This window comes from Sphaerodactylus townsendi, linkage group LG06 (genome assembly GCF_021028975.2).
Source record: "Sphaerodactylus townsendi isolate TG3544 linkage group LG06, MPM_Stown_v2.3, whole genome shotgun sequence".
Taxonomy (NCBI): Eukaryota; Metazoa; Chordata; class Lepidosauria; order Squamata; family Sphaerodactylidae; genus Sphaerodactylus; species Sphaerodactylus townsendi.
Window position 1 is genome coordinate 59,510,678 of NC_059430.1, and position 16,921 is coordinate 59,527,598.

At 40.8% G+C, this 16,921-nt stretch overlaps 1 protein-coding gene across 1 annotated transcript; it reads right to left on the reverse strand.

Annotated features, from left to right (window-relative positions):
- Positions 1 to 10,936: 10,936 nt before the first annotated feature.
- Positions 10,937 to 16,279, reverse strand: YEATS4 (YEATS domain containing 4). Its single transcript, XM_048501405.1, has 7 exons — positions 16,079 to 16,279; positions 14,863 to 14,982; positions 13,723 to 13,789; positions 13,544 to 13,638; positions 12,294 to 12,386; positions 12,131 to 12,218; positions 10,937 to 11,746 (listed from the first exon to the last, which is right to left on the reverse strand). Exons 1-7 carry the CDS (start codon positions 16,127 to 16,129, stop codon positions 11,577 to 11,579), a joined length of 684 nt encoding a protein of 227 aa, XP_048357362.1. The 5' UTR covers positions 16,130 to 16,279; the 3' UTR covers positions 10,937 to 11,576.
- Between the last annotated feature and the right edge of the window lie 642 nt (positions 16,280 to 16,921).

Below are 16,921 nucleotides of genomic sequence, written 5' to 3' on the forward strand. Positions count from 1 at the left end.
CCCTGTAGTCTAAAGAGCAGTCAAGCAGCATAACCTGTTTTTACACAGTGGAATATATCTGCTAAATACATTGTTTCATTCTTTCCCATGTTCTTTTTAGTTTGCTGGAATAAACCTCATTCTTCACCAGATAATTTCCCACAATCCTTTGTGGGAGCATTTCTGAGTGAGGCACTTTTGTAAATGAAAAACATTCTGGACCCCACACATCTCTGACTTTTTAGTCAGATGCTTTTCTCTGCCAGAACAGTCACTTGCAAAAATGTACTTTTACAACCACACATGGAAGCAGGTAACCTTCTATACCTAAAATTCACCATAGCGCAAAAATTGTGAGCATTTTATTATTTATACTGAGCAGGCTACGTTCATACTGTCTTTTGAAACATGTTATATTGTACCATAGTCTGAGCTGTAATAATAATTAAAGGGATCACAGTGCAGAGGAAACTGGTTCTCTGCAATGAAAGGCTCACTCAAAGGCAGGAACTTTGTTGCTGTTTTCCCTCAGAGCTCTGCTAGATAATTTATTTAGCATAATGAGACCATGTTGGGAAAGAGTTTATGATTTTACTTCAAGAATTTTTGAAAATTATTTTGCCATCTTGTTAACTCACTGGGAATCCATTATGTCTTATGGAACTAAAACAATACAGAATATCAACAATAAATGTGCTGAATAAGATGCAGTCTGTAATGAAAGATGAGTTTATTATTTCATCTCAGAATATACAGCAGAGCAGAAATAGCTGTCCCTATTTATTTATTTATTTATTTATTTGTTTGTTTATTTGTTTGTTTATTTGTCGAATTTGGTATACCACCCACTCCAAAAGGGCTCTGGGCGGTGTACAAGCTGCATGATAAAACTTTACAATTTAAAACCCAGTATAAATAACGTAAAACCATAAATAATCTATTAATACAAAATATCAGATGGCGAAGATCACATATCATATTGTTACGAATATTCCAAGTTATGAATATCAAGTTGGAATACAGGGATGGCATCTGATTTCAGAGGCTACCCACCCCACCCCCAAAGGCCTGGTGGAATAATTGTGTTTTACAGGCCCTGCGAATCTGTTCAAGGTCCTGCAGGCCTCTAATGGACGGTGGCAGGAAATTCCACCAGGCGGGGGCCAAGGCACAAAAGACCCTGTCCCAGGTGGAGGCTAGCTGCATCACAGAAGGGCCAGGAACCACCAATAGATTGGCATCTGCAGAGCTCAGAGGCCGAGAGAGGACATATGGCGAAAAACAGCCCCTAAGGTATGATGACACCAGGCTGTGGAGCAGGGGCAGAGTGAGGGGGAACTGCACCAGGGGCATGCGTGCACCCCCGCCATGCCCCCGGAACACCCCTGCCACGCCCCTGCCCCGGCACACACCCGGGGCAAGACACCCCTTTCCCCTGGGCGTTACGCGTCTGCCGCGGAGTGCCTTAAAGGTTAATACCAACATCTTGAAGGTGATCCTGTGTTCTATTGGTAGCCAGTGCAAATGGCGCAGCACAGGAGAGATATGGTCCTGAATAGAGCTACCTGCAAGAAGCTGTGGCACTGCATGCTGGACCAATTTCAGCCTCTGGATCAACACCAAGGGAAAACCCGCATAAAGCAAGTTGCAATAATCTAGCCTTGAGGTGACCGTAGCATGGATCACAGTGGCCAGATCGGCCTGGGAGAGGTAAGGGAGAGGTAAGGGGCCAGCTGCCATGCCTGGCGCAGATGAAAAAACACCACCTGGGTCTCCAAAGATAGAGATGAATCCAGGCTGAAACCCCTCCCACCTCCCATCGCGACCCACCATTGGTGCATTTTTACTTTCCCAGTTATAAAGAGTTTTGATAATAAAGGAATGAGACACTCATCACTGATTTTGTAATAATGTTTTATAAACACATGTGACTCATGTACACAAGTACCTCCCAGATGAAATTGGAAATCATATGAGATGCAATGGTCCTCCAATCTTAACCATATTTACTTGAAAGTACTGATACTGATTTGAGTGAATTATGCTTAGAAATTAATGTTTGCTCACAACTAGCCAATGTTACTTACATATTTAGTTGTGTCATCTTTTGCTGTATATTAACCTCAGGAATTATTTCAACAAATTACATACAAATATATATGAACGGAAACCTATAATGGTATTCAGAAAGCAACAATAATACATACTTTTAAAAAACAGAAATTTGTAAAAAAAATCCCCATATAACAAAATAGGGATCAATATTTTTTAAATCATCTAAAATGCTGATTTAAAAACTGAATAAAATGTTTGCCATATGGCATAAGCGTTGGGTAAGATCTCAAAGCGAAATTCCCCCTAGGAAATCATCCACCTAAGGAAAATGCTGTCTTTAGACACTTCAGTAACATTACTGGTTTGAAAATGTACTGCTGCTGGTGTTTGATATGACTTCAAGAGACCACCAAGTTTGTTAGGAACAGCCTGGAATAAGTCCATTCATACGGGCACACCAAACTCTTATTACTGCAGAGATCGATAAACCAGTTGATATATGTTAGCTGGTACAACATATTTATTTCAGCCATGATACAGCCATCATACAGTCATTTATTAAAATAACAGTCAAAATGGAACTGTTATGAAACTTTCTTTTCTCTATGGCAGGGAGCAAGAATTTCTCTCTTAAGTCTGGTAAAATGATTAAAATATTAAGTAAGAAAGGACCAAGTACACACCCTTCCATCATACCTAAGGTGACGAGATGGTCACCTTTGTGAGCCGAGACAGGCGGGTAGGCGCAGGCATGCGCACACGGCTGCAGGAGCACGGCCTTCTGGGGCGCTGCAATTTCCCGCCCTGTGACAGTGCGCTCCTGCGGTGGTGCACTCCTGCAGTGCACTCCTGCGCATGCGCACATGGCCGCAGGAGCAAGGCCTTCTGGGGCGCTGCCATTTCCCGCCCTGTGACAGGGCAGGAAATGGCAGCACCCCAGGAGGCCATGCTCCTGCAGCCGCGCGTGGGGGAGGCTGCCGCACTGCCTTGCGCCCCAGAAGGCAGTGCGGCAGCCTCCCAAAAATCGGGACAATTGAAATAACCCACGGGACGCGGGACAAATTGTTTGGAGGCGGAACTGTCCCGCCAAAAGCGGGACGTCTGGTCAGCCTAATCATACCTCAACTGATTAATACAGTGTCTGTCAAAGTGCTACAGGGGCAGGTTTAATATGCAGTTAGGTATCTGTGTAAAGATCACTGCCAGCAACAAGAATAAATCATGATCCAGAAATGGTGCTCAATTTATATCAGAATATCTCCCTATCAAAGGCTGCCTTCAGAGGGAATAAATGACCTTCATGGAAGGGATCAGAGCACTTCCTTAATGCACCCTTGCACACATGCTGCATCCCAAACCCTAATATCATTTCTCTCTGCTGCCACAGGTGACTTTCTACTACAGATCTGAAGAAGGCAAAAACTTTGGAGATTCAGCAACCATGTTTACAGACCTATTGGTTGAAGTAAATCAAATAAATGTAAAGGATTTTAGTCAATCTACAGTGTCATCCTAAGAACATTCTCGTGGGAATAAGCCCCACTAAATAGACTTCAGTTGGATTCCTAGTAGCCTTTCTTACAATTGAGGAGGGCCCACAGCTCAGTTGGTAGAGCATCTGCTTGGCATATGGAAGGCTCCAGGTTCAATTCTCAGCATTTCCAGTAAAAAAAGGAACTGGCAGCTCCATGTATGTGATTGCAATGTTAGTCCCACTGCTACTCTACTTCCAAAAGTCCCTGCTGCACAATGCATAGGAGACAGCATATCTGAAGTAGCGTTAAGAACCTGCCCAAAAAGAAGATGGACACACTAGGGGTGTGACTTCTATAGTCTAGTCCATTCTGTCTACGAAAATCATGTTTTTTAGGTCAACTTGCCCACAGCCTCAAATTCAATCTGGCTGTATCTATTAAAAAAAAACATCCAGTTCTTCACCAGCCAGTAATTGTTATTGCATTTTTCTCAATTTATCATGTTAAAAACCATAACATGTATCTGTAAATCTAACGACCAACCTCCCATTATTTAATGTTGCAATGTCACTAAACACAGTATTTGGATGAATACTTCCATATTATCTATATATTTGGGATTAGAAAGAAAACAATGACATACCAAGGTACAGCTGACACAATTTTCTTCACTCTGTTATACTGTGGAATTGCCTAGCATCTGTTTCTTAAAATCCTTGAACCCACTGTTCCTGGCATTTCTTAACATATTTCTCTCTGTCTTCAAATCCTCCTCCTCCTCCCTACCTTGCAATATTGCCCATATGAACAGCTTCCAAAATGAGCTCTTCTGCACATCTCTGAAGAAGTGAGCTGCGACTCACAAAAGCTCATACTGCAATGTTGTTAGTCTTTAAAGTGAAATTATGCATGTCTTTTGTTTGCTACAATAGACTAATGTCTATTTTTTGCACTTCAGTTTCAATAAACCACAAATAGGATTTAATCAGCATGTTTGCTGACTATTACTCCATCATCTGGAAGCAGAAGTCTTTGAAAGAGGGAGAAGCTGAAGTATTCACACAGCGGTGTGTGCGTGTGTGCGTGTGTGTGTGTGTGTTTGCCACTAGACCCCCATTGGTGAAACAAGGAACAGTCTCTTGCACTATGGAACTGAGAACCCAGTTCTGCACTATTTTTTTATTTGTTTGTTTGTATTCCATTTTTAGACTGCTCTCCCGCAAAGGGCTCAGGGTGGTGTACATCCATATCAGATAATAATAAATAACAGTAAAAACAACCTAATAACAATTTAAATTCATAGTTCAACAATTCCCTATGATTACTGATGATGACTTATCCTAACCCCAATCCTGCCCACGGGAGACCTAGGTGGTATAAGGGTCTGATGGTCATCCCAGCTGGCCAAAAACCTGGCAGAACAGGTCCGTTTTGCAGGCCCTGCAGAAGCTCTGTAGGTCCCGCAGGGCCCTGGTCTCCTTAGGGAGCCTGTTCCACCAGGTAGGGGCCAGGGCAATAAAGGGCCTGGCCCTTGTCAAGGCCAGCCAGTTCTTTTTTGGCGTGGGAATTTCCAGCAGGTGCTCCTCCATGGTGAAGATTGTCCCTCAAACTGATAATCGAATTCATATGCCTGGGCTAAACCTGTTCATTTCTAGATCCATGAAGTAATTTAATGATGAATAAAAAAGGATCTTATTAAGAATTTAATTGTAACTAACTATGGAAATTAGCTGCTGTTCATGAGCAATTCATGTTTGACAACTTTCCCCTAAAAACTGAATTGCCCATATTTTTAAAAGTTCATTTCATTTCACTAACATTAATTAGCAGCTAAGCCCCAGAATGTTGTCATCATTTAAAGATTTTTCAATGTACAGTAAGATCTTAACTATAGAAACCATTTTATTATGGGTCTTTGGACAACATTCTGCTTCCTTGGGGAAAAAAAGCTGTTTTGCACACAACTGCCACCTGGTGTACAATGCATATACAACATATTTAAAGGGTGCTCATTATGTAGCTTCAGAAAAAGTAGATTATACCATACTCTTAATTCTTTAAAATAGAACTGCTTTAAAGATGGCAAATGTTGATCTAGTCAGCTTTAGTAATGTGGCTAACATACAATGCAATCCTAAGCAGGTCTACTCAAGATCCTTCTGAAGTCTATTAAATGAGGCTTATTCCCAGGAAATGATTCTTAGGATTGAACTGTATTAAGTAGAAAAGATAATTCCTGTCATATGAAATGACCAAGAAAATTATTTAAAAGAACAATTTGAACCCATATGATAACATCACTATACATTTCATTCTATTGAATTCCTTCCAATTTCAACAACTCCAATTTATGAGATACTGTTAATTCTGAAGAGCTGCTTGATCTTCCAGCTTGTATAATCAACATTGCATCACTACTCCCCAGGTACACAAGAGAGAATAATTAATCAACTGTGCTACAAAGATAATGAATGTCCCTGGTTCCTTTTCTCCCACTTGAATGTTTCTCTTCTGATAAAAGGTATTTTATTCCCTAGGGGTCTTCAAGGTTAGGGAAAGCTCTCACTCCCAGTCCTATCTTAGTTCTATTTTAGATCTGCTCCTCTAACCAACAATGATAACCTGATTAATGGGGTGGAAGTGGTAGGGTCCTTAAGTGGAAGTGACCATGTTCTCCTTGAGTTCGTTATACAATGGAAAGGGGATGCCAAGTCTAGTCCGACACACATACTAGACTTTAAGAAAGCTGATTTCAGTAAACTTAAGAAACTACTGAGTGTGATACCATGGTTAAGAATACTAAAAGAGAAGGGAGTACAAGATGGATGGGAGTTTCTTAAAGGTGAGATCTTGAAGGCACAATTTCAAACAGTGCCAATAAGGAGAAAAATGGGAGGTGTCTAAAGAAACCAGGATGGATGTCTACAGAACTCTCAAGTGAGCTAACATATAAAAGGGACATGTACAAGAAATGGAAAAGGGGGGAAATAACTTAAGAGGAATTCAAACAAATAGCCAAGACATGTAGGGAGAAAGTCAGAAAAGCTAAAGCTCACAGTGAGCTCAGACTTGCAAGAAATGTTAAAAACAATAAAAAGGGGCTTTTTGGGTTATGTCCATAGCAAAAGGAAGAAAAGGGATATCATAGGGTCACTATGGAGAAGATGGTGAAATTCTAACAGAAAAGGCAGAACTACTCAAAGCCTTCTTTGCCTCAGTTTTTCCCCAAAAGAAAAGCAGTGCTCAGTTGGGGGAAAATGGATCAGAAGATATACTAGGGAAAATTCAGCACAGAATAAATAAAGAGCTAGTACAGGAATACCTGAATACTTTAAATGAATTCAAATCTCCACGGCCTGATGAACTACATCCCAGGGTATTAAAAGAACTGGCAGAAGTAATCTCAGAACCACTTGCTATCATCTTTGAGAACTCCTGGAGAACAGGAAAAGTCCCAGCGGATGGGAGGAGGGCTAACGTTGTCCCCATCTTCAAAAGGGGGGAAAAGAGGACCCAAACAACTACCATCCAGTCAGCCTGACATCAATACCAGGAAAGATTCTAGAGCAGATCATTAAGGAGACAGTCTGTAGGCATTTGGAAGGGAATAATGTGATAACTGAAAATCAATAGGGGTTTCTCAAAAACAAGTCATGCAAGACTGATCTTATTTTTTTTTTGAAAAAGTGACAAACTTGATAGATGTAGGGAATGCTATGGACGTAGCATACCTTGGTTTTAATAAGGGCTTTGACAAGGTGCCCCATGATATTCTTGCAAGTAAACTGGAAAGATGTGGACTGGACAATGCAACTATTAGATGAATTTGTAAATGGTTGACTGGCTGAACACAAAGCGTGTTCATCGATGGCTCATTTTCATCCTGGAGAGAAGTGAGTAGTGGAGTGCCCCAGGGTTCTGTCCAGGGCCAGTGCTATTCAATATTTTTATCAATGACTTGGATAAAGAAATAGAGGGCATGTTAATCAAATTTGCAGATGATTCCAAATTAGGAGGGGTAGCTAATACCCTGGAGAACAGGGGCAGAATTCAAAATGATATGGACAAATTATAGAGCTGGGCCAAAACTAACAACATTAATTTCAACAGAGATAAATGCAAGATTCTGCCCTAGGGCAGAAAAAATGAAATGCACAGATATAGGATGGGTGACACCTGGCTTGACAACAGTACATGTGAAAGGTATCTGGGAGTCTTAGTAGACCACAAACTGAACATGAGTCAGCAGTGTGATATGACAGCCAAGAAAACGAATGCAACTCTGGGATGCATCAATAAGAGTATAGTGTCTAGTTCGAGGGAAGTAAATGTACCACTCTACTCTGCATTGGTCAGACCTCACCTATAGTAGTGTTCAGTTCTGGGCACTGCAATTTAAGGATATTGACAAGCTGGAATGTGTCCAGAGGGCAACCAAAATGGTAAAAGGTCTGGGATCCATGCCCTACGAAGAGAGACTTAGGGAGTTGTGGATATTTAGTCTGGAGAAGCGAAGGTTAAGGGGATGACATGATAGCTATGTTTAAATATTTGAAGAGATGTCATGTTGAAGAGGGAGCAAGCTTGTTTTCTGCTGCCTCAGAGACTAGGACATGGAGTAATGGATTCAAGGTGCAGGAAAAGAGATTCCACCTAAACATTAGGAAGAACTGTCTGACTGCCAGGGATGTTTGACAGTGGAATTCAAGTGGAATCCAAGGCAGAGGCTGGATGAACTTATGTAAGGAGTGCTTTGATTGTGTGTTCCTGCATGGCAGGGAGTTGGACTTGATGGCCCTTGTGGTCTCTTCCAACTCTGATTCTAACTATGACCCTAGCATTTTCTTCCATGTTTGGAGATGTTGTGGAGGGTTATAATTAGAAGCTGGTGAGATACTCAAGAGATTTTCCTTATAAAGACCCTGTGTCCATGAGTACATTATCACAGGAAAAATGACACAAGAATGGTAAGAAGTATATGCTACTGAAACAATATAAAAACCAAAACATACAAACTCCTTTTCTAGCATGCCAGTTGTGTTTATGGAAGATTGTATGCAATTGTGGAGAGCTCTGGAGGATCAATATAGCACCATATCTGTAAATACGTAAACCCAGAGATTGGAGCCATGAATGGGAAAGACACATCTTTCTATAAACCTGAGAAAACCCCTCAAAAGAATGCATCTTTAAGAAATACTTTGCCTCAGTGGTCATTGTTACTGCCAACCTTCCAGCCTTGGTTCCTATCAGTAAAAGGCTGGGGGAGGAGACAGGACCCTTTGTAGCTGTTTTGGCATTGAGGACTCACTGCAGTCAAGCCTAGCAGCAACTACTGGGCTACTTGCTACCATGCAACTTTCATGACTTGCCCAGGATCATTGCTCACTACCACTCAGCAGCAGTCATCTCTGAGAGAAAAGAGAGTGCTCAATTGTTAGGCCAATTGAGTAGACCTTGTACAATTTAGTTGGTCTCTGGGGAAAAGGCAGGTTGGGGTAGGTAGAATCCTGCAAACGAGAGAGGATCCAACCTAGTGGTTAGTCAATGAACGTCTTTTTGTGCCTGAAAGCAGTGTAGAAAAGTCTAAGTACTCCATGTAGTCAGAGAGCAAATTTTAAATTTTTGTGCCTGAGCTAGGTTTCCACTTTGTCTGCCTGAATACCTATGCTGGCTTGCTCTTTTAAAACCAACCTGTAAATAAATAAATCATCGAAGTTGTTTATACAGTAATCCAGCCTCAGTGATTTCAATAATCTCCTTATGCACCAGAAAACTTACCTCACAGCAGTGAACCCAGGGCCTATAAACTCCCTACCTGAAGAACACCTGAAAACTGAGGGGGAAGGTTTATAGCTCAAAATGAACCTAGATCATAAAAATCTTAGGAGAATATGCGTGTCCCCTCAGTACGAAAAAAAGTTGTAACATCTTGCAAACTTTGATTCATGTGCTGATCTATGGCATGAGGCAGTAAGTAAAGTGTTAACAGGTCATGACAATTATGCGTCTTTAAAAAAAGACTGTGAACTACCTGAAGTCAAACATAAAATAAAAAAACATGTGGCTAATAAAATCAGCTAGCAATAAAATTCTCCAAGTATGGACAGTTCTGCCGGTCTTGAAGAAGCTATGCAAAGCTGCCTTCCACACGTCTCCTGGTAGCCCAGTCTATAGGTTAAGGTGCCTATGTTGTAGATCAGGGGTCTCTAACCTGTGGGCCTCCGGATGTTCCTGGACTGCAATTCCCATCAGCTCTGCCAATTGGCCATGCTGGCAGGGGCTGATGGGAATCATAGTCCATGAACATCTGGAAGGCCATAGGTTGGAGACCTCTGCAAATGTTCACACTTGTCAAACCGTCACAGCCAGGACTTTTGCATTGCCATTACCTTTACAAGTCTGCTCTTAAGTTCCTAGTTGCCCTTGACTTTAAAAGGAATACAGGTTACATGGGGCAACTGCAATTTTGTGTGAATTAAAAAAAAACTGGCACTCTCATCATCAACCAACCTGTCTTAAATTTCCAAGAACGTAGTCAAGTATCTTTTAACGCAGCATAATCCCAAGGGCGGGTGGGAGTGCATTCAAGAATTGACCATCGGTGTGTATTTCAGATAAGCTAATTATCTCACTGATGCCACCCTATGGCCAGTCACAGACCCTTGGCCAGAAGACTGTGGGCTCAGGCCACATGCATCTATTAGGGGTGCATTGTTGCTGGGTTTTTCCTTCCCTGTTCTTTGGTATTTTGTGGGGAGGAACGTCACTGAAAACAGCCAGTGGCTCCACCAGCAGGTTGCAATTAGCTGCACTTGTATGTCCCACTTAGAAGAACATCAAACCACACACCATGCTTGACTGGTGTGTGTTGATATGGGCTCTGGCACTCTCAGTTGTCTTCTATCAGCTGGTGAAGACTTTTTTGTCCCATTTGGCATATGTCCAATAATAGTCAGTAACCCTCCTCCCTGGTTCTAGTGTCATTTATGTGTTTTCACTACATTATTTTGTAATGTTTTTAATTTTAATGGTTTATTTGCACCACCACGTGGGAGACTCATCGGGTAGAAAGATTGCATTCAAATGTTTAACAGTAGTGGAGGGGTCTGTGTTTTCTCCCTATGAAATGTCAATAGTCTGCTGCTTGTTGTTGGGATTCTAGGCAGGTTTCAGTCTGATTCAATCTGCCGATTTAACTAGTGCTAGTTTTCCTCTCATTTAGAGAAATAAAGGCATTAAGATCACTTTCTGATCTTTTTCTAAACAGACTAGCAATGGAATGTCCAAACCAAACTGCCAGATGATAAATCTCAACAATGATTTGTGATTTAAGAAATCCTTACTGCTGCTACGCAGTCATATCACTTTCTCGTACTGAACAGATACATGTGAGAAAGAAATTTAAACCATGCAACATGAGGCTATTCATTCCCAAAATACTTTTATTCACAGAATTAAAAAAACAAATAAAAAGGCTAGTATATGCAATTCACATAGCACAAAAATTGTAAGATTTATCATTTGCCAAGCGTAACCTGTGTAAATCCAACAGCAATTCTTCCTTGTCCACAGACACTTTTATCAGACGATTCAGATACATGAAACTTACAGCACCATTTAAATCGAAGTCTTTTGAAGCCAAGAACGTAACTTTGCTTGGAACAGAACAGTTACTTTACTTACCTATGCACCAAAGACTTATCTAGGTCAATGGCTGAGTACCCCATGAAACAAACAATATTACTAAACATCACATCAGAACATCAACCATGTGGCCAGATTTCATATATGGCACAGTGAAGAGTTAATACGAATGTTTATGTTCTTCATTTCACCTCAGATGCACTTTAGAATAAGTTTTTCAGTTTGGAGGTAATAGTTTAATTTAAAATAAGTGATAAAACATCCTTCATTTGAACTATGAAAATATTACTTAAAAACAAATGGCACATAGTGGTCTCCCCTTGCAAAGAAATGCCTAAAACCATAATATGCAGTTGACCCTACAAAATCTGAAGACCCATAATTAGTTCCATGATTATTTCCTTAGAAGGACTGCAGGTATCATATCTCTTTGGACTGATCATCATCTTCTAGTTTCCTGATTTCATTTTTCAAGCAGTTTATAGTTTCACGACTTGCTTTTAATCTTTCTTTAAGTTCAGCAATCTCAAAACTGGTTTTCTTTTTGGCAGCTTCTAGCTTCTCCCGAGTTTTTACTTCTACATTGGCAACTAAATGAAAAAAAGTTATGTTTATTCACAATATTCAAATATTTACAAAACACAGTGATTACAATCTGACCTACTAGATCTTCTTTTGAACGTAAAACATGAAATCAGTTTAATGGAACATTCAGGGGTGATTTTGTCTGGACATTATTAATTTGGCAAACTAGGTTTTCAAATCCCTTATCCCTAAAAAATAAGTTAAATTTTACTGTAAAATAAAAGCCATAATTTTAAAATCTTTCACTTAAATGAAGCTAGATTAGAGACCTGCTCATTTTTTGCAGCGACTACACGCAGAATTATGAACTTTGCTGTTGATCCTCAAATCAATGCCTATCTAAAATACAGACTCACATGAAGCTTTAAAAATTCTTCAATCTGACTTACATTCTGTTTCATGCTTATATGCACCAAGTGTCAATTGACGAGATGTAGTCAAGAGTTGCTGCATCATTGCAGTAGGATCCTGAAAAATCTAAAGGACAAAAAGCAACTCATTTCTACTCTATGCTATGATAAGCAACTTTTTCATTATGCTTTGTTTCCTTACCATCTCATCATAGAATTCAGAAACTACAGTTTTCTTCCCCAGGATTGCATTAGTATCAGACTGAAACAACTTCAACAAATGGTACAGAGTCACCTATGCAAAACAGAGAAATTATTGAATATACAGAGGCATTATTTAGACTGTATGACGACAACAATTGCACAGTAGGTGCAGTGGTTTATAGTAGAGAAGCACTCTAAGAAAAATATTATGGGACTGAAAAAAAATCTAATGAGGGCCCTTTGTTTTCTATTCTGCAATAGGTATTTTTCTCCAACTTCAGCTGACTTGGTAGGAAGATGCTGGTTTCAAGTTTGTATCTGTCAACATTCTACTTAATCATAACTGTCCCAAACCTCTGATATTACAAGTTATTGAACTCATCCTGGAAACAATAGAGAGAATAAAAGTTTGAGTTATTTTCTCCATTACATAACTATTTTCTTCTTGTTTTCAAATACTATAATTCCCTTTCCCCACCTTCTTAGCCCCCCTACCTTCTAAATCACATAAGTCAACTAATTTTTTGGATTTAACTGATTAAAAGTCAGGAATTACAACCTTCTCCCTGTCACTTCTCCTTTCCTTTTTCCTTCTTCTCCTTCTCTTTCCCCTCCCTCCCCTTTTCCTCTTCTTTCCATTTCCAGTTATCCCCTTTCCCTTGTGGTTCTTTACCCAGTCCTTTTTGATGGACCTAAATTAGACCTCTTGTCTCTTAAGTCTCCCCATTATTCCCTTCCAGGACAAATCTTGCTCTGATTAAGAAGTATTCCTCCATTTAGCCAGTCTAAACTAAAGTGAAGAATCACTACTAGAGTGCCCTTTTAACTATTATGTTTTCAAGGTTATTATTATTGATACTAACTACACACACAGAGAGAGGGGGGCTTATGTTGATGTTTTAATGAATGCAAATGTGATTGTTGTCTGCTGTCTTGAATCCGTGCTTCCACTCTGACTCAGCATAAAGTACTAATTAAAGAATTTCATAAACAAGACTGAATCAAGTTCTTCCTAACAAGGATGCCAGACTATCTCATGTCAAGCTTGTGTGCATTTAATAACTGCTTCAAATACAGAATTTAAGCAGAATGTACCTGATGTTCTCATAAACAGAAAAAGCACCCCAACCCAACAGTCTTCCACAAAAATAACTATCCAAGTCAGACACCCTTTTCCAAATAGGCTTTACTAAAGTTTGACTTTTGCAGTACAATTAGATATGAAAAATGGCCTGTTGGAATACTTACAGGTCTCTCATTAGGATCAATAAAAAATATTTTAATGATAATTTCAAATTCACCCCATCCGGTTTCAGTGATTTCATATGGTGGTTTAGTTACCACTAAAAGAGAAGAATAGTTAGTTAAATTTTGCAAGGGTACAAGTAATGAAACGCTTGTTTCTATTAATAAAACATAAACCGTACCTCTTAATGGATTACCATAGCTTTCATGTAACTTAAACTGAATTTTCTTTACATAGGCAGACATATCCTAGAACAAATATAACCACCAATTACTTAAAGCTTCTTTAAACACTTCACAATGTTTTGTTGTTCTTTCCTAGTCCCCATCATCCAACAGTTCAACCCTGATTTGTTTAGATAGAATCAGCAGTTTTTAAGCTTCTAGCTCTTGCAACATTTGTATGTGTCTGATTTCCACCAAGGTGCTTTCTTAAAAGAGCATCCTACAGTTACAGTGCAACCCTGGTGGGGAGGGAGGCCCAAAACTGCTCAGGAGGTGGTGTGACTCCAATGTGGTGTAAATGCCCCTTGCACTGGTGCAAGGGGCATTTACACCACATTGGAGTCACATTTACGCTGGCTCGGAGACTTTCAGCGTGATGTTAAGGAGCTGCGTGGAGGCGCACTGCCTGTGTTCCAGCGCAGCAGTAGCACCAGCATTCCCCCACTGCAGGAGTCTGTGCCAAAGAGGGCATTTCTGGGAACCGTTTCAGTTTCCTGCAAAGCACAATCGCCCCTTCCCCCCTCAGGATAGCACTGTAAATGTATTCATCTTGAGCATATTGCAATAAAAGCATCTCAGCCAATGAGAATTTCTAGCCAGCCAACATCATATTACAAGACTTCCCAGTTTTCCTAAGCAATGATCCCTTTATTCTTTGTTGTATACAAATTCCCTATTTGGAGCTACTACTATACTTAATTTCAAATTAGAGGACTGCTCAGAATTCTACTCAGGAATATTCAATAGGCTTACTTCGAGAAAAGTGTTTCTAAGATTGCACTATTGCATATTTAATACATCATGGACTAAATCCCAGTGACCACAAGGGAAATTTTGTATACAGAATAGATCTTTCCTGTCCCTCCATTCCTGTTCTAGTTCCCAAGAGACTGTGGAGGGTGAGGTTAAGGAAAAGTAGGACATGCAGTGTGCAGTCTGGGTAGAACTCTCACAAATCATTTTCCTCTTAAGGAAGTGCCTTTATGCCCAAGGAAGAAGGAGGCGGAATAGATTCCAGCCCCATAATCAAGCACGATATCAAAATAAAAACAAGTGTAGTGTAGCTATGAATTTGACTTGAAAACTTTTTTGCATACCTCATTTCTATAGGGTTTAACATACACGGTCCACTGATGTGTGTGTCCATCCTCTTCGCGTTTCTTCCCAAAATAGCGTGCAACATTCCCATAAACTATGGGCTTCACAATAGTAACACCCTTTGAACAAGATACATCCAAGAAAAATAACTGCAGAGCTCAACTTATGATAAAAACTGACCTATCACTGAACATGCCCTCTAAAATGTTGAAAGTTCTAATTTTCTTCCATCATATATTATGAAACCCACACTCCCTTGACAAGATAATATACTCAAGAGTCACAATGACTTACTCCCTGATGCTAGCAAGGTGAGAAAGTGGAATGTGTACTTTTCCTTAGTGTGCATTTAAAAAATCTGCAAAAGTTATAAGCTGTGTAAGAACTTTGAAACACCAACAATTCCAAATGTTGTTTAGCACAAGCTTAGATGAAAAATTACAACAATTATTGCTAAAATTTATGGGAGAAGTCTGGGGAAAAAAAGAGAATAATTTGGGGGGGGGGGGAACCCCCCCAAATGCAGTTTAAAACTAGAATCCAAATACCCCAAAGTCAAAATGTACATATTAGGTCCACTCCAAATAGTCTGATTTCCACCAAGGTGCTTTCTTAAAAGAGCATCCTACAGTTACAATGCAACCCTGGTGGGGAGGGAGGCCCAAAACTGCTCAGGAGGTGGTGTGACTCCAATGTGGCCTTTGAGCCTTTATCTAGGATTGTACTCAGACGCACATTCATCAGAACTGCAGTATTTTTAAAAATAAGTCTAACTCCTATCTGTATGTATTTCTTCATCACATTTTCAATGCTGTTTCAAAGCAATGCCCATTAATATACATAAAACACAACGTTAAATAAAACAACGCTAGTAACAGCATATATATCATAGTCCACTGGTCCAGTAACTTAATTAAGCATTAGATTAGGTCTCCTCTAAAACAGCTAGGGTTGCCAATGCCCGGAGAGGGCAGAGTTTGTGGAGGGAGAATAATGTCACACAGAATTTGCTATTCTGGGAAATCTTCAGCCCCTGGCTTGCTGGAGACACCACAGCAACAGCCCTCAAAGATCACGGTGGCACAGAAACTACCCAGACGCGTAGCTGACTTCGGGAGTGCAAAAACAAAAAGCGGCTCTTCCTTGCTTCCAAGGAGAACCGTTGGGTTGCGCACTTCACTCTCCCGCCCACGGGGCCCCGAACGATGCACGCACCTTTACTCTCCCTCCAGAGTCAGGCCCGAACTCAGCCATTCTCTTGAACATATTGCACCGGAAGGGAAGGCTCCTCCTCACGCCGCTCGAGAGCAGCCAGGCCGCGCTAAGGCAAGGCCTCCTCCATCCGCTCTTCCACCCGCAGCGCAAGCACTGAGCGGCTCCCTCGCGCCCCGCCCCCGGCTCGCCGCTGCGACTAAACCACTTCCGGCGGTGGGGAGGCGCTGGATTGGCAGCGTTCTACGGGAGTGTCTGTGTCACGTGATAGACGATACCTCTGTCGAAAAGGGACGGGAGTTTCTTCAAAGGGGAGGGGTGTCGAAAGAGGCCTTTGGTGGGCTCTCGCGGCTGGAGTTGGAATTAAGGTTATGCGTGCGACGTAGTGTATACTTCTGATGGGGCTTCCGCTAAGAAAAGAGGCCCGCGCTGGCTCTCACATAGTGTAGGACAGGTGGAGGGGAGAAAAATACTTTGGAATTCATAGAATAAACCTGTTCGCACACTAAACTCTGTGAAACGTACTTCTTCGTATATGGGCCAGTTGTAAAGGAGGCGTTTGAGTTGTCTGCAGTACAGCGTCGGGTATTGGAATTACGAACAACCAGAGGTGTTAGAATGGAGAAAAATTACGTTTATTCTTTGAGGTGTCCAGGACCTTAAAAATAAAACAAAAAAACTGACTAGCGAAGATTTGCAATGCCTGGGAACAACGTGTGTTTTCACCATAGGCCGGCCTTGTAAATTATCTGCTTGTTCCAGAATTACTGTTTTTAAAAATAGTTTGCAGAATTGCCATGGTTTCTGTGCTTGTTAGCCTGCTGCCGAGGTCCTTTATTACACAGA

Coding starts and splice junctions, on each gene's coding strand:
- YEATS4 (XM_048501405.1), bottom strand. CDS start 16,129: ATGTTCAAGAGAATGGCTGAGTTCGGGCCTGACTCTGGAGGGAGAGTA. Junction 14,983..16,078: donor ACTCTGGAGGGAGAGTAAAG/GTGCGTGCATCG, acceptor TCTTGTTCAAAG/GGTGTTACTATTGTGAAGCC. Junction 13,790..14,862: donor TTAAACCCTATAGAAATGAG/GTATGCAAAAAA, acceptor TATTTGTTCTAG/GATATGTCTGCCTATGTAAA.